The following is a 16,802-nucleotide window of genomic DNA, read 5'->3' as shown; positions in this document are numbered from 1 at the left end:
CCCTACTGGGGATCAAGCCCTAACCCAGGCATGTGCCCTTGGCCGGAATTGAACCTTGGACCCTTCAGTCCGCAGGCCGACGCTCTATCCACTGAGCAAACCGGCTAAGGCTAAAGTTGTTATTTTATTGATTTTTTTTTTTTTTTTTTTTTTTTTTTTTTTTTTTTTACAGAGAGGAAGGAAGAGGGATAGACAGACAGAAACATCGATCAGCTGCCTTCTGCACACCCCCTACTGAGATTGTGCCCGCAACCAAGGTACATGCCCTTGACCGGGATCGAACCTTGGACCTTTCAGTCCGCAGGCCAACGCTCTATCCACTGAGCCAAACCGGTTAGGGCTAAAGTTGTTATTTTAAAAAGCTGTTGAGGGCAAGAAGGATGGACTTCATCTTAACTTGCTAGACGTTGGATCTCACAAGTGTCCCTTACAGAGAAATCCTATCTTATTAGACGTTACAGAAAAATAAACTTGTATTCATAACCATAGAGAGTTACTGCCTCCTGAGAAAGAATAATAACAGGAGCTTTTATTTAACACTGCATCACTAACTCCCTATCATGTGTCATGAAGAGAATGCTTTTTAAAAGGTCTTCTTTGTGCCCTAGCTGGTTTGGCTCAGTGGATAGAGCGTCAGTCAGCCTGCAGACTAAAGGGTCCTGGGTTCGAATCCAGTCAAGGGCACATGCCCAGGTTGTGGGCTTGATCCCCAGTAGGGGGCATGCAGGAGGCAACTAATCAATGATTCTCTCTCATCATTGATGTTTCTATCTCTTTCTCCCTCTCACTTCCTCTCTAAAAATAATGTATTTTAAAAAAATAAATAAAAGGTCTTCTTTGTAAACTTGGGCATCTAAATGGGAATTGGTAAAGTACAGATTCACTTGTCACTAAAGGGAAGCCAGATTTTCAGGTCTCAGTGGTGGAACTCAAGACAGAAAGTGGCAAAAACTCTGGATTTTGCATCTCGTCTATAAAGACTTTGTATATAAATGAGCTAGGTGTTCTTTGCCATGAAATCTCCTACTACTTGAGTCCTACCTGCCAGAGGTGGTTGGGAGTATGATGAGTAATGATCCCAGTGTTATGGAAATTAAAGGTGCTCCCTGACTTAGGAAGATCAAGTTACATCCGGATAAGCCCATCAAAAGTTGGAAATGCATTTAATAGGCCTTACCTACTTTACACCTGCTCAGACCACTTACATCAGCTTACACTTGGGCAAAATCCTCTAGCACAATGAATACATTGTGCAGTATTGGTTGTTTACCCTGGAGATTTCATGGCTGGCTGGGAGCTATAGCAGTATCATGAGATATCTTATCACATATTGCTGGCCCAGGAAAGACCAAAATTCTAAGTACAGTTTCTAATGAATGCATATCACTTTTGCACCTTCATAGAGTCAGAGACCATCTATATAGGAAACAATCCAGGTAGAGGACTTGTATAATACATAAAAATTTACAAATCAGTTTCAAACAACTTCTAAAACTACTACAGCAATACCGAAGCACGAGAAGAATTAAAATCATACAATTCTCAGGCATACCAGTAAATTGCCACTGGGTTTTAAGATAAGTAACTGACTTATTTTCCTGAAAGAATGGCTTTTTCCACATACAGTATTTGATTTCATTTATACTCTTTGTTTCAGTCTGTTTTCTTTATTCTGTAATGAAATGCTCTTGTTGAAACTGAAAAATAAAATTTAAGCAGATATGTGTACTAATGAATTGATTTCCAAATCTTAGTTGTAGAGAAAATGGACAATGTTACAGGGGGCATGGAGACATCTCGCCAAACCTATGATGACAAGCTCACAGCAGTGGAAAGCGACCTGAAAAAATTAGGTAATCTGTTTGAGAGTGAACCACAAAGTCAAATCCCCTGACTCTACTTTGTATAAATGACTACAGCTTTTTAGAATGATGCTACTATAAACTCACATTCACCCGAAAGGACATGAAATTTTTGTGTTGTGTGTTGAATCTTTCCTCATGATTTAATTCAGACTTTTAATTTTAAAAATAAGGACCAATTTTGGAGTTGAATCCCCCAAAGAACAATATTATGTGCCCAAAATATCTGAAGGTCAATCCTGATCAAAAAGAACCACAAATCCAAAGCTCATTTATAAAATGCTCAGTAAATTCCTATTTGAATCATAGAAGAATCTCTGCATTGAAGAATTACAGGGATTAATTTTAAAAATAAATGATTCTAACCTATTGTATCCTTTGATTTTTGTTTTCATTTTTTAAAAAGAGATTTTGGTGCCGAAACCAGTTTGGCTCAGTGGATAGAGCATCAGCCTGCAGACTGAAAGGTCCCAGGTTCGATTCCGGTCAAGGGCATGTACCTGGGTTGTGAGCACATCCCCAGTAGGAGATATGCAGGAGGCAGCTGATCGATGTTTCTCTCTCATCGATGTTTCTAACTATCTCTCTCCCTTCCTCTCTGTAAAAAATCAATAAAATATATATTTTTTTAAAAAAAAAGTTAAAATCTTAAAAAAAAAAAAAAAGAAAAGAGATTTTGGTGACTTTAACAAACATTAGGTTATTCCCTTCTGACACCCTGTCTGATGGTCTAGAGCAGTGGTTCTCAACCTGTGGGTCATGACCCCTTTAGGGGGTCGACCGACCCTTTCACAGGGGTTGCCTAAGACCATCGGCAAGCACATATATAATTACATATTGTTTTGTGATTAATCACTATGCTTTAATTATGTTCAATTTGTAACAATGAAATTGGAGGTCACCACAACGTGAGGAACTGTATTAAAGGGTCGCGGCATTAGGAAGGTTGAGAACCACTGGTTCAGAGTCAGGTAAATACTCATTTCCTTTTTGAAAAAAGAAGTTAGTCTTGGTCTCGCACCCTTTCCAGTTCCCCAGGACCCAATTTTAATATATTTGTGGTTACACTTGAGACCCATATAATTTTATTTACCAATGTCACCCCAATACGTTTAATTTTAAAAATAGATATGTGGATTTTACTAATGCAGAGCAGTCTGCGTATACCACAGATTTCATACCTAAACCACAAGGCATACTAGTTAAGTCTCTGTAGAATCTTTGACCTCACCTGAACACTTCTCCGTATCACCAATCTAAGTAACAAACATATCTTATTCCAGGGGACCAAACTGGGAAGAAAGCTATAAGCACCAATTCAGAACTCTCCACCTTCAGATCAGACATTCTGGATCTTCAACAACAGCTTCGCGACATTACAGAAAAGACCAGCAAGAACAAAGACAGGCTGGAGAAGTTACAGGCAAGTGGGGATGCCCTGGTGGACAGGCAGAGTCAACTGAAAGAAACTCTGGAGAATAACTCTTTCTTCATCACCACTGTAAACAAAACCCTGCAGGCGTATAATGGCTATGTTACGAATCTGCAACAAGATACCAGTGTGCTGCAGGGCAATCTGCAGAGTCAAATGTATTCTCATAATGTGGTCATTATGAACCTCAACAACCTAAACTTGACTCAAGTGCAGCAGAGGAGCCTCATCACTAACCTGCAGCAGTCTGTGGATGACACGAGCCAGGCTATCCAACGAATCAAAAACGACTTCCAAAATCTGCAGCAGGTTTTTCTTCAAGCCAAGAAGGACACCGATTGGTTGAAGGAGAAAGTCCAGAGCTTGCAGATGCTGGCTGCCAATAACTCTGCCTTGGCCAAAGCCAACAATGACACCCTGGAGGATATGAACAGCCAGCTCAGCTCATTCACAGGTCAGATGGACAACATCACCACGGCCTCACAAGCCAACGAGCAGAACCTGAAAGACCTGCAGGACATACACAAGGATGCGGAGAACAGAACAGCCATCAAGTTCAGCCAGCTGGAGGAACGCTTCCAGCTCTTTGAAACAGATATTGTAAACATCATTAGCAACATCAGTTACACAGCCCACCACCTGCGGACGCTGACCAGCAATCTGAATGAAGTCAGGACCACTTGCACAGATACCCTGACCAAACACACGGATGACCTGACCTCCTTGAATAACACACTGGCCAATATCCGTTTGGATTCTGTTTCTCTCAGGATGCAACAAGATATGATGAGATCGAGATTAGACACTGAAGTAGCAAACTTATCAGTGATTATGGAAGAAATGAAGCTTGTGGACTCCAAACACGGTCAGCTCATCAAGAATTTTACAATACTACAAGGTGAGTGAAAATTCTGAATCTATTTTTGTACCAGTTGTCCATTGCTGTATAACAAATTACTCGAAAACTTGGCAATTTAAAACAAGGAACATTTATTTTCTCATAGTTTCTGAGGCTCAGAAATTCAAGAGCAGCTTGACCAAGTGGTTCTGGGTCGGTATCTGTCATGAGGTTGTAGCCAAGGTATTGGCCAGGGCTGCAGTTGTCTGAAGCCATAACTGGGCCTGGAGAACCTGCTTCCAAGATGGCTCACATGACACTTGCTAGGAGGCCTTAGTTCCTCACTATGGAAAATGCTTGAGTGTCCCCACATGGTAGCTGGTTGCCTCCAGAGCAAGTGATCCAAGAGAAAGAGAAAGAAAAAAGCCACAATGCTTTTTATGATCTAGCCTCAGAAGTCACTGACCATCACTTCTCCCATATTCTGTTCTTTAGGAATGAGTGACTCAGCCCAACCTTCACTCGAGGGGTGGGGTGGCGAATTAAATTCCATGTCTTGAGAAGAGGTGTAACTAAGAACTTGTGGACAATGCTCAAAGGTGCTCCATCAAATATTTCTTGAGTAGAAGATTGGTTAATTTGGATTTTATTAGTGCCTAGCTATTTCAATGATATTATAAACTGGATTTCTTTGGAAGCAAGATTAATTCTTTTAGGTCACACAGTTATCATTAAGAGATTCCTATTTCCAGTGACAGAAACATGCATGGATGGCCATCCCAGCAAAGATTTGAGAAGAGATTATTAAGAGGATAATTTGTGAGCTTTCAGGGATGCAGCAATCATTAGAATGCAGTCACTAAGAAGGCAGGCGAACCTAACATTTCTTCACATTAATAGGCTTATTAGCTTGATTAGAGTAGTGCAATGAAAAAGAGCATGCCTGTATTTCACCAAGAACAAGATAGAGGCCCCGCCCTCTCTATGTAGCACCCAGCGCCTTTCTCCATACCCTTCCTCCAGGCGCGTTTTCCTTGCCTCTCTCTCTTCTAAGCTCCAAGGGCTCTTCTGTTGCCTCTGTAACTTGTTTCCTGAGCCCATTTCTTCTACTGCTCACTCCTACCTCTTACAAAAACAAGTAACAAGATGGAGAAATAGGTGCTGGATTATAGCACCGTTAGATGGATTTATTAGTTGTATTTTCTGTGCTACATAGCAAATTACTACAAACTCAGAAGCTTATAACACCCATTTCTTATCTGTGTCCGTGGATTCGGTATCTGGTTAGGTGGGTCCTTTGCTTAGGGTCTGACCAGGCTGCAGTCTCATGGAGGAGCTACAGTTTCATCCCAGGCTTACCTGGGGAAAGATCCATTTCCACACTCCCTCAGGTTCTTGACAGAATTTATCTCCAAGTCAGATTGAGGTTCCTGGGTGTTTTGGTTTTTTTTGGAGGGGGGCGGGGTGCATCAGCCAGAGACCACTCTCAGTGCCTAGAGGCCACCACATTCCCTGTGACTGACTACCTGAAAACATTGCAGTTTCTTCAAAGCCAGCAACAGTGTCTGTCTCCCTCCAGTCTGCTCAGATGGAGTTTTAAACAGTGTAACCTAGTCAGGGGTATGACATCCCATCACCTTTGCCATATTCTGTTGATTAGAAGCAAGTCACAGGTTCCACATTCAAGGGGGAGGGATTACATAAGGGCACAAGTCATTGGGGGTCACCCCAGGGTGTGCCTGCCACACTGGTTGAATGAATATAAAGAGTGATAGTTAATGGGCCCCTGTGTGCCTGGAGGCAGGTCTGGATGGCAGATGGCAGGGTCCTGTCCAACAGCTTTGTCAGTGACTAGTGTGAGGATATGGATGACCTGGTAATCCAATACTTGTTGACATGAAACTGTATATACTAACTAATGGATGATAGAATCATAATTCAAAATGATCTGGAAGGACGGAAATGTAAAACAATGCCAGCAAAATGAAATAGGGAACATGTGTAAAGTTCTGCTTGTAGATGGAACCCAACACAAATGTTAATGGGTAGAGGAAGTATGCATGGAAAGCAAGGGGGTTTTCATGGACAGTAAGCAACAAATGTGTCTACCAGGGAAGCTAATGTGATCTTTGACTATATTAAATAAATGTGATATCCAGAATGAGGGAGATGAAACTCCATTCGGTATGGCAAGACCACCCCTGGAGGATATGGTATACTTTGCAGAGCCCCTTTTAAGAGGGACATTCATAGAGCAGCATGCTTAGAAAAGGAACCATGAGCTGTAAGGAAGGATTGAGGGACCTGGGGATTTTAATCTGTAAGAGAGGCTGCTTAATGGGGAACAAGGCAGCTATCTGCATGATTTAAAAGGCTAGCATGTGGAAGGGACTTTTTTCTTTTAAAAAAATATGTTTTTATTGATTTCTGAGAGAGGAAGGAAGAGGAAGAGAGAAAACTTAGATCGGCTGCCTTCTGCATGCCCCCACTGGGGATGGAGCCTGTAACCTGGGCATGCGCCCTGACCGGGAATCGAACTGGTGACCTCCTGGTGCATGGGTCGATGCTCAACCACTGAGCAACACAGGCTGGGCATGTGAAAGGGGTTTTAAATGACAGCCGAGGAGCTCCAGCGGGTGAAACCAAAACAAACTAGTGGGTATTCACTAAAGGAAGATAAATGTTGGTTTTATATGATGTTCCTTATAAAAATTGGTGATGCCTGAAAATGTAATGGTTTCTCTAAGCAACAGGAGTGCCTGAACTCTAAAGGGGCTGGACAATTGCAAGTCAGGAATATTGTAGGTGGGAGTCATATGAATACGGGGTGGGCTTTCAAATAATAGGAAAGTTCTTCCGTGTTTGATCTATTTATTTTTCTATACTTTCTCAACCTAAATTCAGAATGAAGGCACATCCTCAGCAGATGTGCAACCTCATAAAATATGAGTTTTCTAAATAGCTCTTGGAATTGTAATACCTTTAGACAATTCTGTCATGGTATTTGGATATTTATTTTCTACTTATAAATTTCATAGTTTTATTATTCCATTAGTTTTTTTAGCTTGTCTTATACAAGGAAACTTCTGGCATATTTAATAGCATGACTTGTCAGCTAAGGAGGTATAGAAAAGCTCGTAGTTGAATAGTCAGACCCTAGCTTTAAATTAGCTAATGTTTCTGTTATTTTGATTATTTTTATCAGCTAATATTAAGTATGAGTGTACTGAGTGCTTTATACAAATCATCCCTCACAATGCACAATGCACACTCGGGGGGAAGTTCACATCACATCCTAAGCTATTCCTCTGCAAGCTGTGGAACTGTGTAAGTTGCATCCTCCTAGTACATCTGTTCTTCCGAGCAAGGCATGAGAGTTAGTGGGTGAGAACAGGAGCTCCGGAATCGGATAGACCTGGGTACAAGTACCAAGTTCCTCATCCTCTCTGTGCCTCTATTTCCCCACCTGTGTCTACCTTTTAGACTCATGAGGACTTAATGCAATAATGTTAATAAAGCACTGACAGGGGGCTAGCTAATATTCATACCCAAGTTCAGTTCCTATCCAAGATTCCCCTTCTACTGTAGCACCAGCCAACATATCACAGTAGAAAACAGTAGTTTTATGTGCACAAAGAATAAAATTGTACAGACATGGTTAACATTGATTTGGGTCCAGTTACTGCTGGCTCTCTGGTGCCCAGCCCTGGAATCAGTCTCAGGTGTCACCAACAGCCAGCTTTCACTCATTTTTAAATCCATATTTATTGAGTGTCTGTGATATGCCAGTCACACTGCTGAGCACTTGGATCAATTGTCTGCTTTCCTTGTTACATCTCTTTAAGCTAAGAATTATCAGCACTCCCATTGCAGGGGAGGAAACGGAGGCCCAGAGAGCCTGAGTAACTTACCTAAGGTCAAGGAGCTAGTAAATGGCAGACGGTGCTAAACTCAGGTCTGTCTAGCTCCCAGGCCCTTGCCTCCAATGACACCTGCTGCCCTGCGATGACTCAGAACAGATGACCTATTCAGGGAGGTTGAGATGCAGGAGTTTATTTTCAGGAGAGCAATTGATTAAGGCTTCAGTAAGGGACTGGCATTTGAGCTGGACCTTGGAAGATGCACAGGAAGGCTGCAAGACAGGGGACAAAGCAAAGTGGACCAGGCAGGAGGCCTCGGTTCCTCTCCTGGCCAACCCCACCACTTCTTGATACACTTCCTCAGAAGACTGCTTGTCTGGGATCCTGGAGAACAGGCTTTGGAGGCATAGAAGCAGACTGGCCAATTGGTGAGGAACCGTAGTTTAAATGTCCCTCCTCTATAGACAGGGAGCTCCCATGACTCTCCAGAAGCCTGTCTTAAACATGAGGTTGAGAAGCAATTTATTCTTCAGAATAATTGCCAAATGATACCTATTAAATTTCCTTTTTTTTAATATATATATATTTTTGTTGATTTCAGAGAGGAAGTGAGAGGGATAGACACATCAATGATGAGAAAGAATCATTGATTGGCTGCCTCCTGCACGCCCCCCTACTGGGGATTGAGCCCACAACCTGGGCATGTGCCCTTGACCAGCATCTAACCCAGACCCTTCAGTCCACAGGCCAACGCTCTATCCACTGAGCCAAACCAGCTAGGGCAAATTTCCTTCTAATTTGTGCATTCCATTTCACCTCAGTGAGGCAGAATGACTTTTTCATGTTGTAGGTGTTTAATACATGTTTGATTAATTTAATTACAGTCAAAGTAGATTTTTAAGTGAGAAGATAAGTCAGATTATATTACTTTTCCTCTGTTCTTCCAACCTTACCACTCATGGTTCTAAAATTGAGTCTCCAAGATTTTTGCTGGCACTAAGAACTAAAGTGGTTTCTCTGCCTTCTGTTAAGCACCAGCAGTCATGTTGGATAACCAACTGAAAAGTTATCTCAGGGATAGGCCTGCAGTTTGGTTGCAAAACAGAAACAGCACAGTGATTTAAAGTCCGTGCTCTTTGAACTGCTTGGTGCCAGGATTCGGGTGTTCCAGACTCCCAGCTGGAGTCTGGGGAACACGAGGAGGTTTTGCTGGCAGTGCAAACATGGGCTGCTCAGGGTTCATATTCAGGCATTTCGGGAGCTTGTGATGGCTTTACCAGCAACATGGGTAGCCTGGCATTTCAGATCCTGAGCCAGGGGGCCACCCACTTGGCCTTGAAAGCAAATCTCAGCTTTGCTCCTGTGTGGGACATCACACATGCCTCCCCATGTAGCGCAACCATTCTCTCGACTGAACTCAAGTTATTACTGCACAAGCTCATAAATACTCCCACATCATTTATCCCAGTGTTTTCGGTTTTAAGGCACTAAAGGTAGCTTATATTTTATTTCATTTTATTTTCACTTCAACCACCACCCAATAAAAGTTTCAAGTAAGACCTAAAAACCTGGGATCATCCAGATGCTAATAAAACAAGACTAGCATCCCAGGTCCTGGAGGAAGATATATCCCTGGCATTAATAATCTTTTAACGGGGATCCAGCACTGACTTTTAACATGGGTTTGGCTCTTTTTCTCAGTCATTTCTTTAAAAGAAATAGCAAACTTTTAAGTTTTAATGAGACAAGTATCGTCTTAATGAGCAAAGTATATGAATGATTAATCCCCTTATGTATGGAACACCTGCAGTACATGTTCAAAGCCCAGCCTCTGAAGGCAGACCCAGCTTCCTGCTGTAGCTCTGTGATGGGTTTCCTAAGGCTGAGCAGCTGTGGATGGAGACATTGGTGACTGTGTGCATGCTAGGATTTTACCCACAGCCATAAATATTAAACCTTATCTTAGACAGATAACCTATTTGTGATGGATACAGTGCTTCAAACGAAAAAATCGGTTTTTATTCTAACCTTGATTTGAACAAAGAGCTTGGTGCCTCTGGCCCTGAGTTTTCCTCAGATGTGCTGTGGGAATTATATGTCATAAAGGTCAGGTGGCATAACGGATGTGCAAGTGCCTTGAAGACTGTCATTCACTATGCAGAATCTTGGCGCATTTGAATGAAGTTCCCTGTCAACCCTGAGAACTTAAGACAGTCCTATGTAAAGTGAGCCGCTTTGTGAGATGAGCAGGTATTTTCCTCCCCACCCTGCCCCCTGCCTTTTTCAGGGAGAATTGCTGTTTCCTTTTTTTGGTAGAAAAAAAGTATTTTTTCTTCTTCTCTTCCCTGCCAATTCAGTGGTCCACCTATTTCCCCCTCTAGCCCACCTCCCCTATTTGCAGTTAGAATAACAATCCGGAAAAGGTGAAACCGGCCCTCCCTAGGCCTGGCCCCGGGAGTACTTTCCACCAAGACCTCCTGTCTCTCTGAGCTGGTCCATGATGAGCAAGGCTCACCCTAAGGACAGTAGTGTCGCTGCAGCACCTGTGAAGAGGACAGGAACGCCAGGTGGGATGCAACAGAGGAAGAGCCTTTCTCTGGTTATCAGGACAGTACCTCTCAACACTTGATAGCATTTTTCTTTCTAAATCAACTATTTAGGTACCCACAGTACCTTCTGTGGTGCATCTGGGATCATCCAGATGCTAATAAAACAATACTAGCATCCCAGGTCCTAATAAATATTTGTCCAATAAGTGACTAAAAGAGGAAATAAGTGGGAGGGAATCTTGATCCCAAGCTGCCCAGTTTTCGCTGGTGACACATGGTCCCAGTGGACTAGGAGAACCCAGTTCGATGGTGGGAGTTGTGCTGCTGCTGCTGCATGAAGTTGTCCCTTCCCCTACAACATCAGTGGGTACTAGAAAGTTGTGTGCCAATAAGAGCTACTCTAAATGCTTGGAGAGGGAGGGGTGGGCTTAGAAAGAAACATTTCTGTTAAAAAGAAAAAAAATACTGTCAACAATAGTATGGTAAAACAGTAAGCAATCCTTAATGTATATATTTTGTATGTCTCGATTTTTTTAAATTGGAAGTTTTATAAAAGGGTGACATTTTCACTATCACTTACAATGGATTTCATGTTGTACCATTTATATTTTTATGTTTTAGGTCCTCCTGGTCCCAGGGGTCCGAAAGGTGACAGGGGCGCGCAGGGCCCCCCTGGTCCCACTGGCAACAAGGGACAGAAGGGAGAGAAAGGGGAGCCTGGTCCGCCCGGCCCTGCTGGTGAGAGGGGCCCAATTGGGCCGGTCGGCCCCCCTGGAGAGCGAGGCAGCAAAGGCTCCAAAGGCTCTCAGGGCGCCAAAGGCTCCCGTGGGTCTCCAGGGAAGCCCGGCCCTCAAGGACCCAGTGGGGATCCAGGCCCACAAGGCCCACCAGGCAAGGACGGACTCCCCGGCCCCCAGGGCCCTCCTGGCTTCCAGGGACTGCAAGGCACCGTGGGGGAGCCCGGGGTGCCTGGACCGCGGGGGCTGCCGGGCTTGCCTGGGGTGCCAGGCATGCCAGGCCCTAAGGGCCCCCCTGGCCCTCCAGGCCCATCAGGAGCAGCAGTGCCCCTGGCCCTGCAGAACGAGCCAACCACAGCACCTGAGGCCAATGGTAAGTCTGAGCCCTCCCTGGCACCAGGGGACGGGGCAGTGTGTGTGCTCATGGCTGGGCTGGCCCCAGTGTGCCCTCCATGCTCCCCCACACCCGAGGGGAGGCACTGGGCTCTGCTGCTCTCACAGGCGCATGTAAACATGATAGGTTCTCTAGCCCTTGTTTATTTAACTGAGTCGGCCCTCAGGGACAAACTTGTCCCCAGACATTTCCTTCATGAAAGTCCAAGGCTGGCCACTCCCGACCCATCCTGTCCTCACTTTATGCCCTTCACCTGGGGACGGACGTCCCTCACTTAACATGCAGGTGGAACTTTGTGTTACTGAAGCCCAGATTTCATGGCTTCTGAGAAGGTATTATGGTGACTTCTAGCCCTTTTCATAATTAAGCCTTTGGTAAATTCTTAAATGCTGGGTTTGCACCCAAGCCTATTTTTCTCTCTTTGGACCCACACCCAATTTCACTTGATTTCCTTCAGTACCACTCGGGTCATCTCTGCTGTTCTGTGAGCCCGATTAGGTTCCGGGTTCTCCCATGCAGTTGTCTATAGGTTCCATATGACCCCAGGCTGACGGTGACCATCTGTGCCTGCCCTGCCTTGGGTTGTTGTTTCTGTCATTGTAAGGACTAATCTGGATGCAGAAGAACAAAGCATAGACATTTTCCAGATTATGTAGTTTTAACCATAATTGCAGCTCCCTGTACTTGTCTTTGCTCCCAGCACGTCCGGGCTCCACACACGGACACGGGGCTGCTCCAGGCCTGTGCGGGAAGCAGGGCCTCTTGCACACAGCTGAAGAAGCACGGTGCTTTTCCTGTTTTGTTTTTAATCAGTGTTGTGAACCTTTGCACTCCTAGGCTGCCCGCCTCACTGGAAGAACTTCACAGACAAATGCTACTATTTTTCGGTCGAGAAAGAAATTTTTGAGGATGCGAAACTTTTCTGTGAAGAAAAGTCTTCACATCTCGTTTTCATAAACACAAGAGAGGAACAGGTATGTTTGCCGCATACTTAGAGTTGGGGAAAACTATAATTTAGGGATAGTTTACATTTGGAAATTGCATGCTTACTGGGGAGTCAAAGATATCAAGAATTCGTGGTCGTATAAAAACAGAAGGCTGTATTATGGAGATTTGGGCTTTATCCAGTGACAAGAAGCATTCCTGGCATGGGAATTGTATCCTCCTGCTTCCACCTGGAAGACTGCTCATCCAGCCTGGGAGACGTGTGGCTCCTCCTGGTGGCTGTCAAGAGCAGTAACGCAGAAGAGAAGCCTGTGGGCTGGCACCTGAGGAGAGAGGGGCAAAGAGGCATGAGCACCGTAGGGGTAGAGTGAGGTGTAAGGGACCAGACATGTGGCCCCAGCAGGGTCAGAAAGAGCAGAAAAGTCCATAGGGACAGAGCCCACACGAGCTAGTGATGGTGAGCACTCCGTTGGCCCTTATGTGTGCCAGGCACCGTTGCAAGCCATTTTCTCCTTTAAACTTTATGACCCTACTGAGGTTCCACAAGGTTTAAATGGTTTAATCATGGGATGACAAACAATGCAGAGCTGAGCCTGAAAGTGAGGTCCATCTGGCAATACTGATGCTCTTTCTTCGGTGCCACACTGTTCCAGTGGCCTCCTTCCTTTTCCCTAAGTCTCTCCAGCAAACACAACCCAGAAGATAGATGCTTCCCATAGTAACTGACTGGGAATGAGCATATAATCAGGTGCCGCGGCTTTAGGATATACAGAGCTGGGCCCAATCCCAGCTCAGCCGCTTATCTTTATTACGTAGGTTGTTGTAAGGCATAAAGACACGTTGCATGTGACATACTGGATGTGGCACCTGGCCCAGGGAAAGAGCTCTATGATGCCATGGCTGTTGCTATTATAGACAAACACAGGAAGGGTGGGTGGTTGAAGGGGATAGAGCTGGCTGAACTCACTGAGTGGTCTGGGTGAGTTAGAGGAGGAAGAGCACCGCTGAAATATTACTTATGACTTTACTAGGGCCCCAGTGCATGAATTCGTGCACCTTGAAAGGAACCGTGGGCTGTGAGGCTGCAGTGGGCACAGGGGTGGTCTCAGCCCATTCTCCGCGCCCCTGCCTGGCCCCTCCTGTATGGCCCCTGGTCTGCTGGCAGCCCTGCTCCTGCCACGTGCTGACAGTGCCACACCCGCTGATGGTGCAGAGCAATTGGGGCTGGCACCATCAGCAGGTGCAAGTGGCAGCAGCTGCTGCCCTGATTGCCCCTCAGGAGCAGGGGGAGGTGCAGAAGCCCTCAGGGGCAATCGGGCTGGCAGCCACCGCTCGTACCTGCTGACAGCACCGGCAGTGGGTGTGAGCACCGGGCAGGAGCGCAGCGCATGGGAGCAAAGAATTTTCAGTAACCATCAGAGGCTTGCCCCAATGACAGCAACCAGCATGGTCTGGCACCCCTGCTCACGCCCCCTGGTGGTCAGCACATGTCATAGCGACCAGTTGTTCCGCCATTCGGTCTATCAACACTAATAAAAGAGAAAAATGGTAATTGGCGTACGACGACACCCTTTTCATTGGCTAATCAGGGCTATATGCAAATTAACTGCCAACTATGATTGGCAGTTAACTGCCAACTAAGATTGGCAGTTAACTGCCAACAAGATGGCGGCTAATTTGCATATGTAGGCACAATGCAGGGAGGCGAAAGGGAAAGCAGGAAGAAGCCCCCTGCCACTGACAGTGATTGGAAACCCAGGGGGGAGCTAAGAGCTGGGGGGCAGGGCAAAGGCGGCCCTGGGGCCGCCTTTGCCCTGCCCCCAGCCATGATCAGAGAATCAGGCGCCTTTGCCGCCCTGGCCAGTGATAGCAGGAAGTAGGGGTGGAGCCAGCAATGGGAGCTGGGCACGGTCGAAGCTGGCAGTCTCGGGAGCTAGGGGTCCCTTGCCTGGGCCTAAAGCGGAGCCCACGATCGCGGGGCCGCTGTAGCTGCGGGGCCTGAAGCCTGGGTCAGAGGGGTCAGGCTTGGGCGGGGGGTGGAGCAAGCGATCAGAGGGAGATGGGGGTCCCCTGTCCAAGCCTGACACCTCTGGCAGAGGCGTCAGGCCTGGGCAAGGGGCCGATCAGGTGATCAGAGGGTGATGGGGGTCTACGCCTCTGTCAGAGGCGTCAGGCCTGGGCAAGGGGCCGATCCTGCGATTGGAGGGTGATGGGGGTCAACGCCTGAGGGCTCCCAGTATGTGAGAGGGGGCAGGCTGGGCTGAGGGACACTCCCCCCCGACACACACCCAGTGCACGAATTTCGTGCACCAGGCCCCTAGTCCTATATAATAAAAGGCTAATATGCAAATTGTCCCCTGGACCGGGAATTCAACCAGGAAGCGGGGCCGGCCAGCCAACCACCTGCGGCCCCTCCCCCCGCTGGCCTGGCCCCCTTGGCCCTGATTGGAGCAGGCCAGCTGGACCCCACCTGTGCACAAATTTGTGCACTGGGCCTCTAGTATAGGATAAGAGGAAAACTGTCAAAGCCCCCAAGACAGTGCCAAACAAAAGTACAATAAAAAGGAGTACAGCGCCCTAACTGGTTTGGCTCAGTGGATAGAGCATCAGCCTGCGGACTCAAGGGTCCCAGGTTCGATTCTGGTCAAGGGCATGTACCTTGGCTGCGGGCACATCCCCAGTAGGGAGTGTGCAAGAGGCAGCTGGTTGATGTTTCTCTCTCATCGATGTTTCTAACTCTCTATCCCTCTCCCTCCCTCTCTGTAAAAAATCAATAAAATATATATATTTTTAAAAAAGGAGTACAGCAAAAGCAGAGTAATGTGCTGACACACATTTTCTTTTAAACTGTCCTTATTTTCTAAATGTTGGGGAAGAAACCCCACAGACATCTGTTCCAAGAAATACTAATGCACCGTCTCTGGTTTATTGCTCAGCAATGGATAAAAAAGCAGATGGTGGGGAGAGAGAGCCATTGGATCGGCCTCACGGATTTGGAGCATGAAAATGAATGGAAGTGGCTGGATGGGACGTCCCTAGAGTATAAGTGAGTACTCAGAAACTTCCAGCTCGGTTGTCAGACTCGCACTGTTCTGTTTTTCACCTCTTGCCTGATTTCCTACAATTTCTTCCTTAACAACTCTATGTCCTAGACACTCTGCACACTGAGGTTCCTGGTACCCGTTGTGCATTTCTATGAAGGGAAATTGTAGTTGGGATGATATATGCTATAAAGTAGGATTTTTCTTTTTGTGGAGTGAACTTTTTTCATTTCTATGAAAGAAAATCAGACTCACAAAAACCACCTATGTGGCTGAAGTGTTCCCTTTAAATGCTGCCATGAAGGAGAAGGGAGCCCAGACGACCTCAGGCACATTCAGAGTTCACCCTTAATCTGGTTGGGCTTCTGTCCAGAGCATGATTATGAACTGCAAGTTTTACGGGAAGTTCAAGTGTACTCTAAACAAAGGTGTTTGTGGGGTAACCGTCTCCTAAAGGTTTGAAGATTCCCTCGTGTGGTCCGATGTGACTTGGGTTCTCTGAAGAATGCAAGCATGTCACAGCACCTTCTCAGAGCTCCTAGGCCCAGCTGCCTACCCCAGGTGTCCACTGCCCCTAATCCTGCCCAAAGGTCTGATGATAACTAACTTCGTGCCAATTTAAATTTCACTTCTTCCTAGTCCTGCCTTGCCTCTAATGGATGTGGAAATAAACTGTACTAAATAGAGCAGAATTTCTAAAAACCCACCTCTGAATCCTTTCCTTTGCTGGAGACAGAAGACAGGCCCGTGGGTGTGCATAGGGGTGAGGGCATCTCAGCTTCAGGAGCATGTCCCGAGCGTGGAGGAGACTGCAGCATCCATGGCACCAGGAGAGGAGAAAGCAAGGGCGCTTCGGGTCTCAGGCGGTGTCACGGGCATTGAGGCCAGACCTGGAGGAGTCGAGGAGCAGGAGTGGGTCAGAGGTGGTGGAGAGGGGCTTCTCTGTACTTTTAAGTCAGCCATGTGAAAATCACGATTGGAAGATACAGATGACCAGAATAGGGCCATGTCTTTAAAAAAAGCGAGGGCCCAAAAGTCAAGGTGGAACGTTGAAGATTTTAGGTTGGCTGAAGATGAGCCTCGGCCTGGCCTGACAGATATCCTGTCCTTGGGGAGGGGAAGTGGCACCAAACCCTGGTCCCCG

General features: G+C 46.1%; 1 protein-coding gene and 1 long non-coding RNA gene across 9 annotated transcripts in view; one reads left to right on the top strand and one right to left on the bottom strand.

The window, feature by feature from the left end:
* COLEC12 (collectin subfamily member 12) overlaps positions 1-16,802 on the top strand; it is a 179,475-nt gene that overhangs the window by 148,359 nt on the left and 14,314 nt on the right. The window contains exons 4-8 of the mRNA XM_059706502.1: positions 1,755-1,853; positions 3,146-4,192; positions 11,163-11,651; positions 12,510-12,646; positions 15,554-15,663. Of these exons, the coding sequence (XP_059562485.1) occupies positions 1,755-1,853; positions 3,146-4,192; positions 11,163-11,651; positions 12,510-12,646; positions 15,554-15,663 (1,882 nt within the window). The remainder of the gene's footprint in view (positions 1-1,754; positions 1,854-3,145; positions 4,193-11,162; positions 11,652-12,509; positions 12,647-15,553; positions 15,664-16,802) is intronic.
* Positions 11,800-16,802, bottom strand: part of LOC132239742 (uncharacterized) — a 60,566-nt gene continuing 55,563 nt past the window's right edge. For all 8 annotated transcript variants that reach the window (XR_009454137.1, XR_009454136.1, XR_009454141.1 and 5 more), the window contains 2 exons: positions 16,366-16,548; positions 11,800-12,940 (listed from right to left, as the gene is read on the bottom strand). This is a non-coding gene — a long non-coding RNA (uncharacterized LOC132239742). The remainder of the gene's footprint in view (positions 12,941-16,365; positions 16,549-16,802) is intronic.

Source organism: Myotis daubentonii, chromosome 8 (genome assembly GCF_963259705.1).
Source record: "Myotis daubentonii chromosome 8, mMyoDau2.1, whole genome shotgun sequence".
In the NCBI taxonomy this organism is placed as follows: Eukaryota; Metazoa; Chordata; class Mammalia; order Chiroptera; family Vespertilionidae; genus Myotis; species Myotis daubentonii.
Note: the sequence above shows the minus strand (reverse complement) of the source record. Positions and strands in the feature narration are given on the sequence as shown.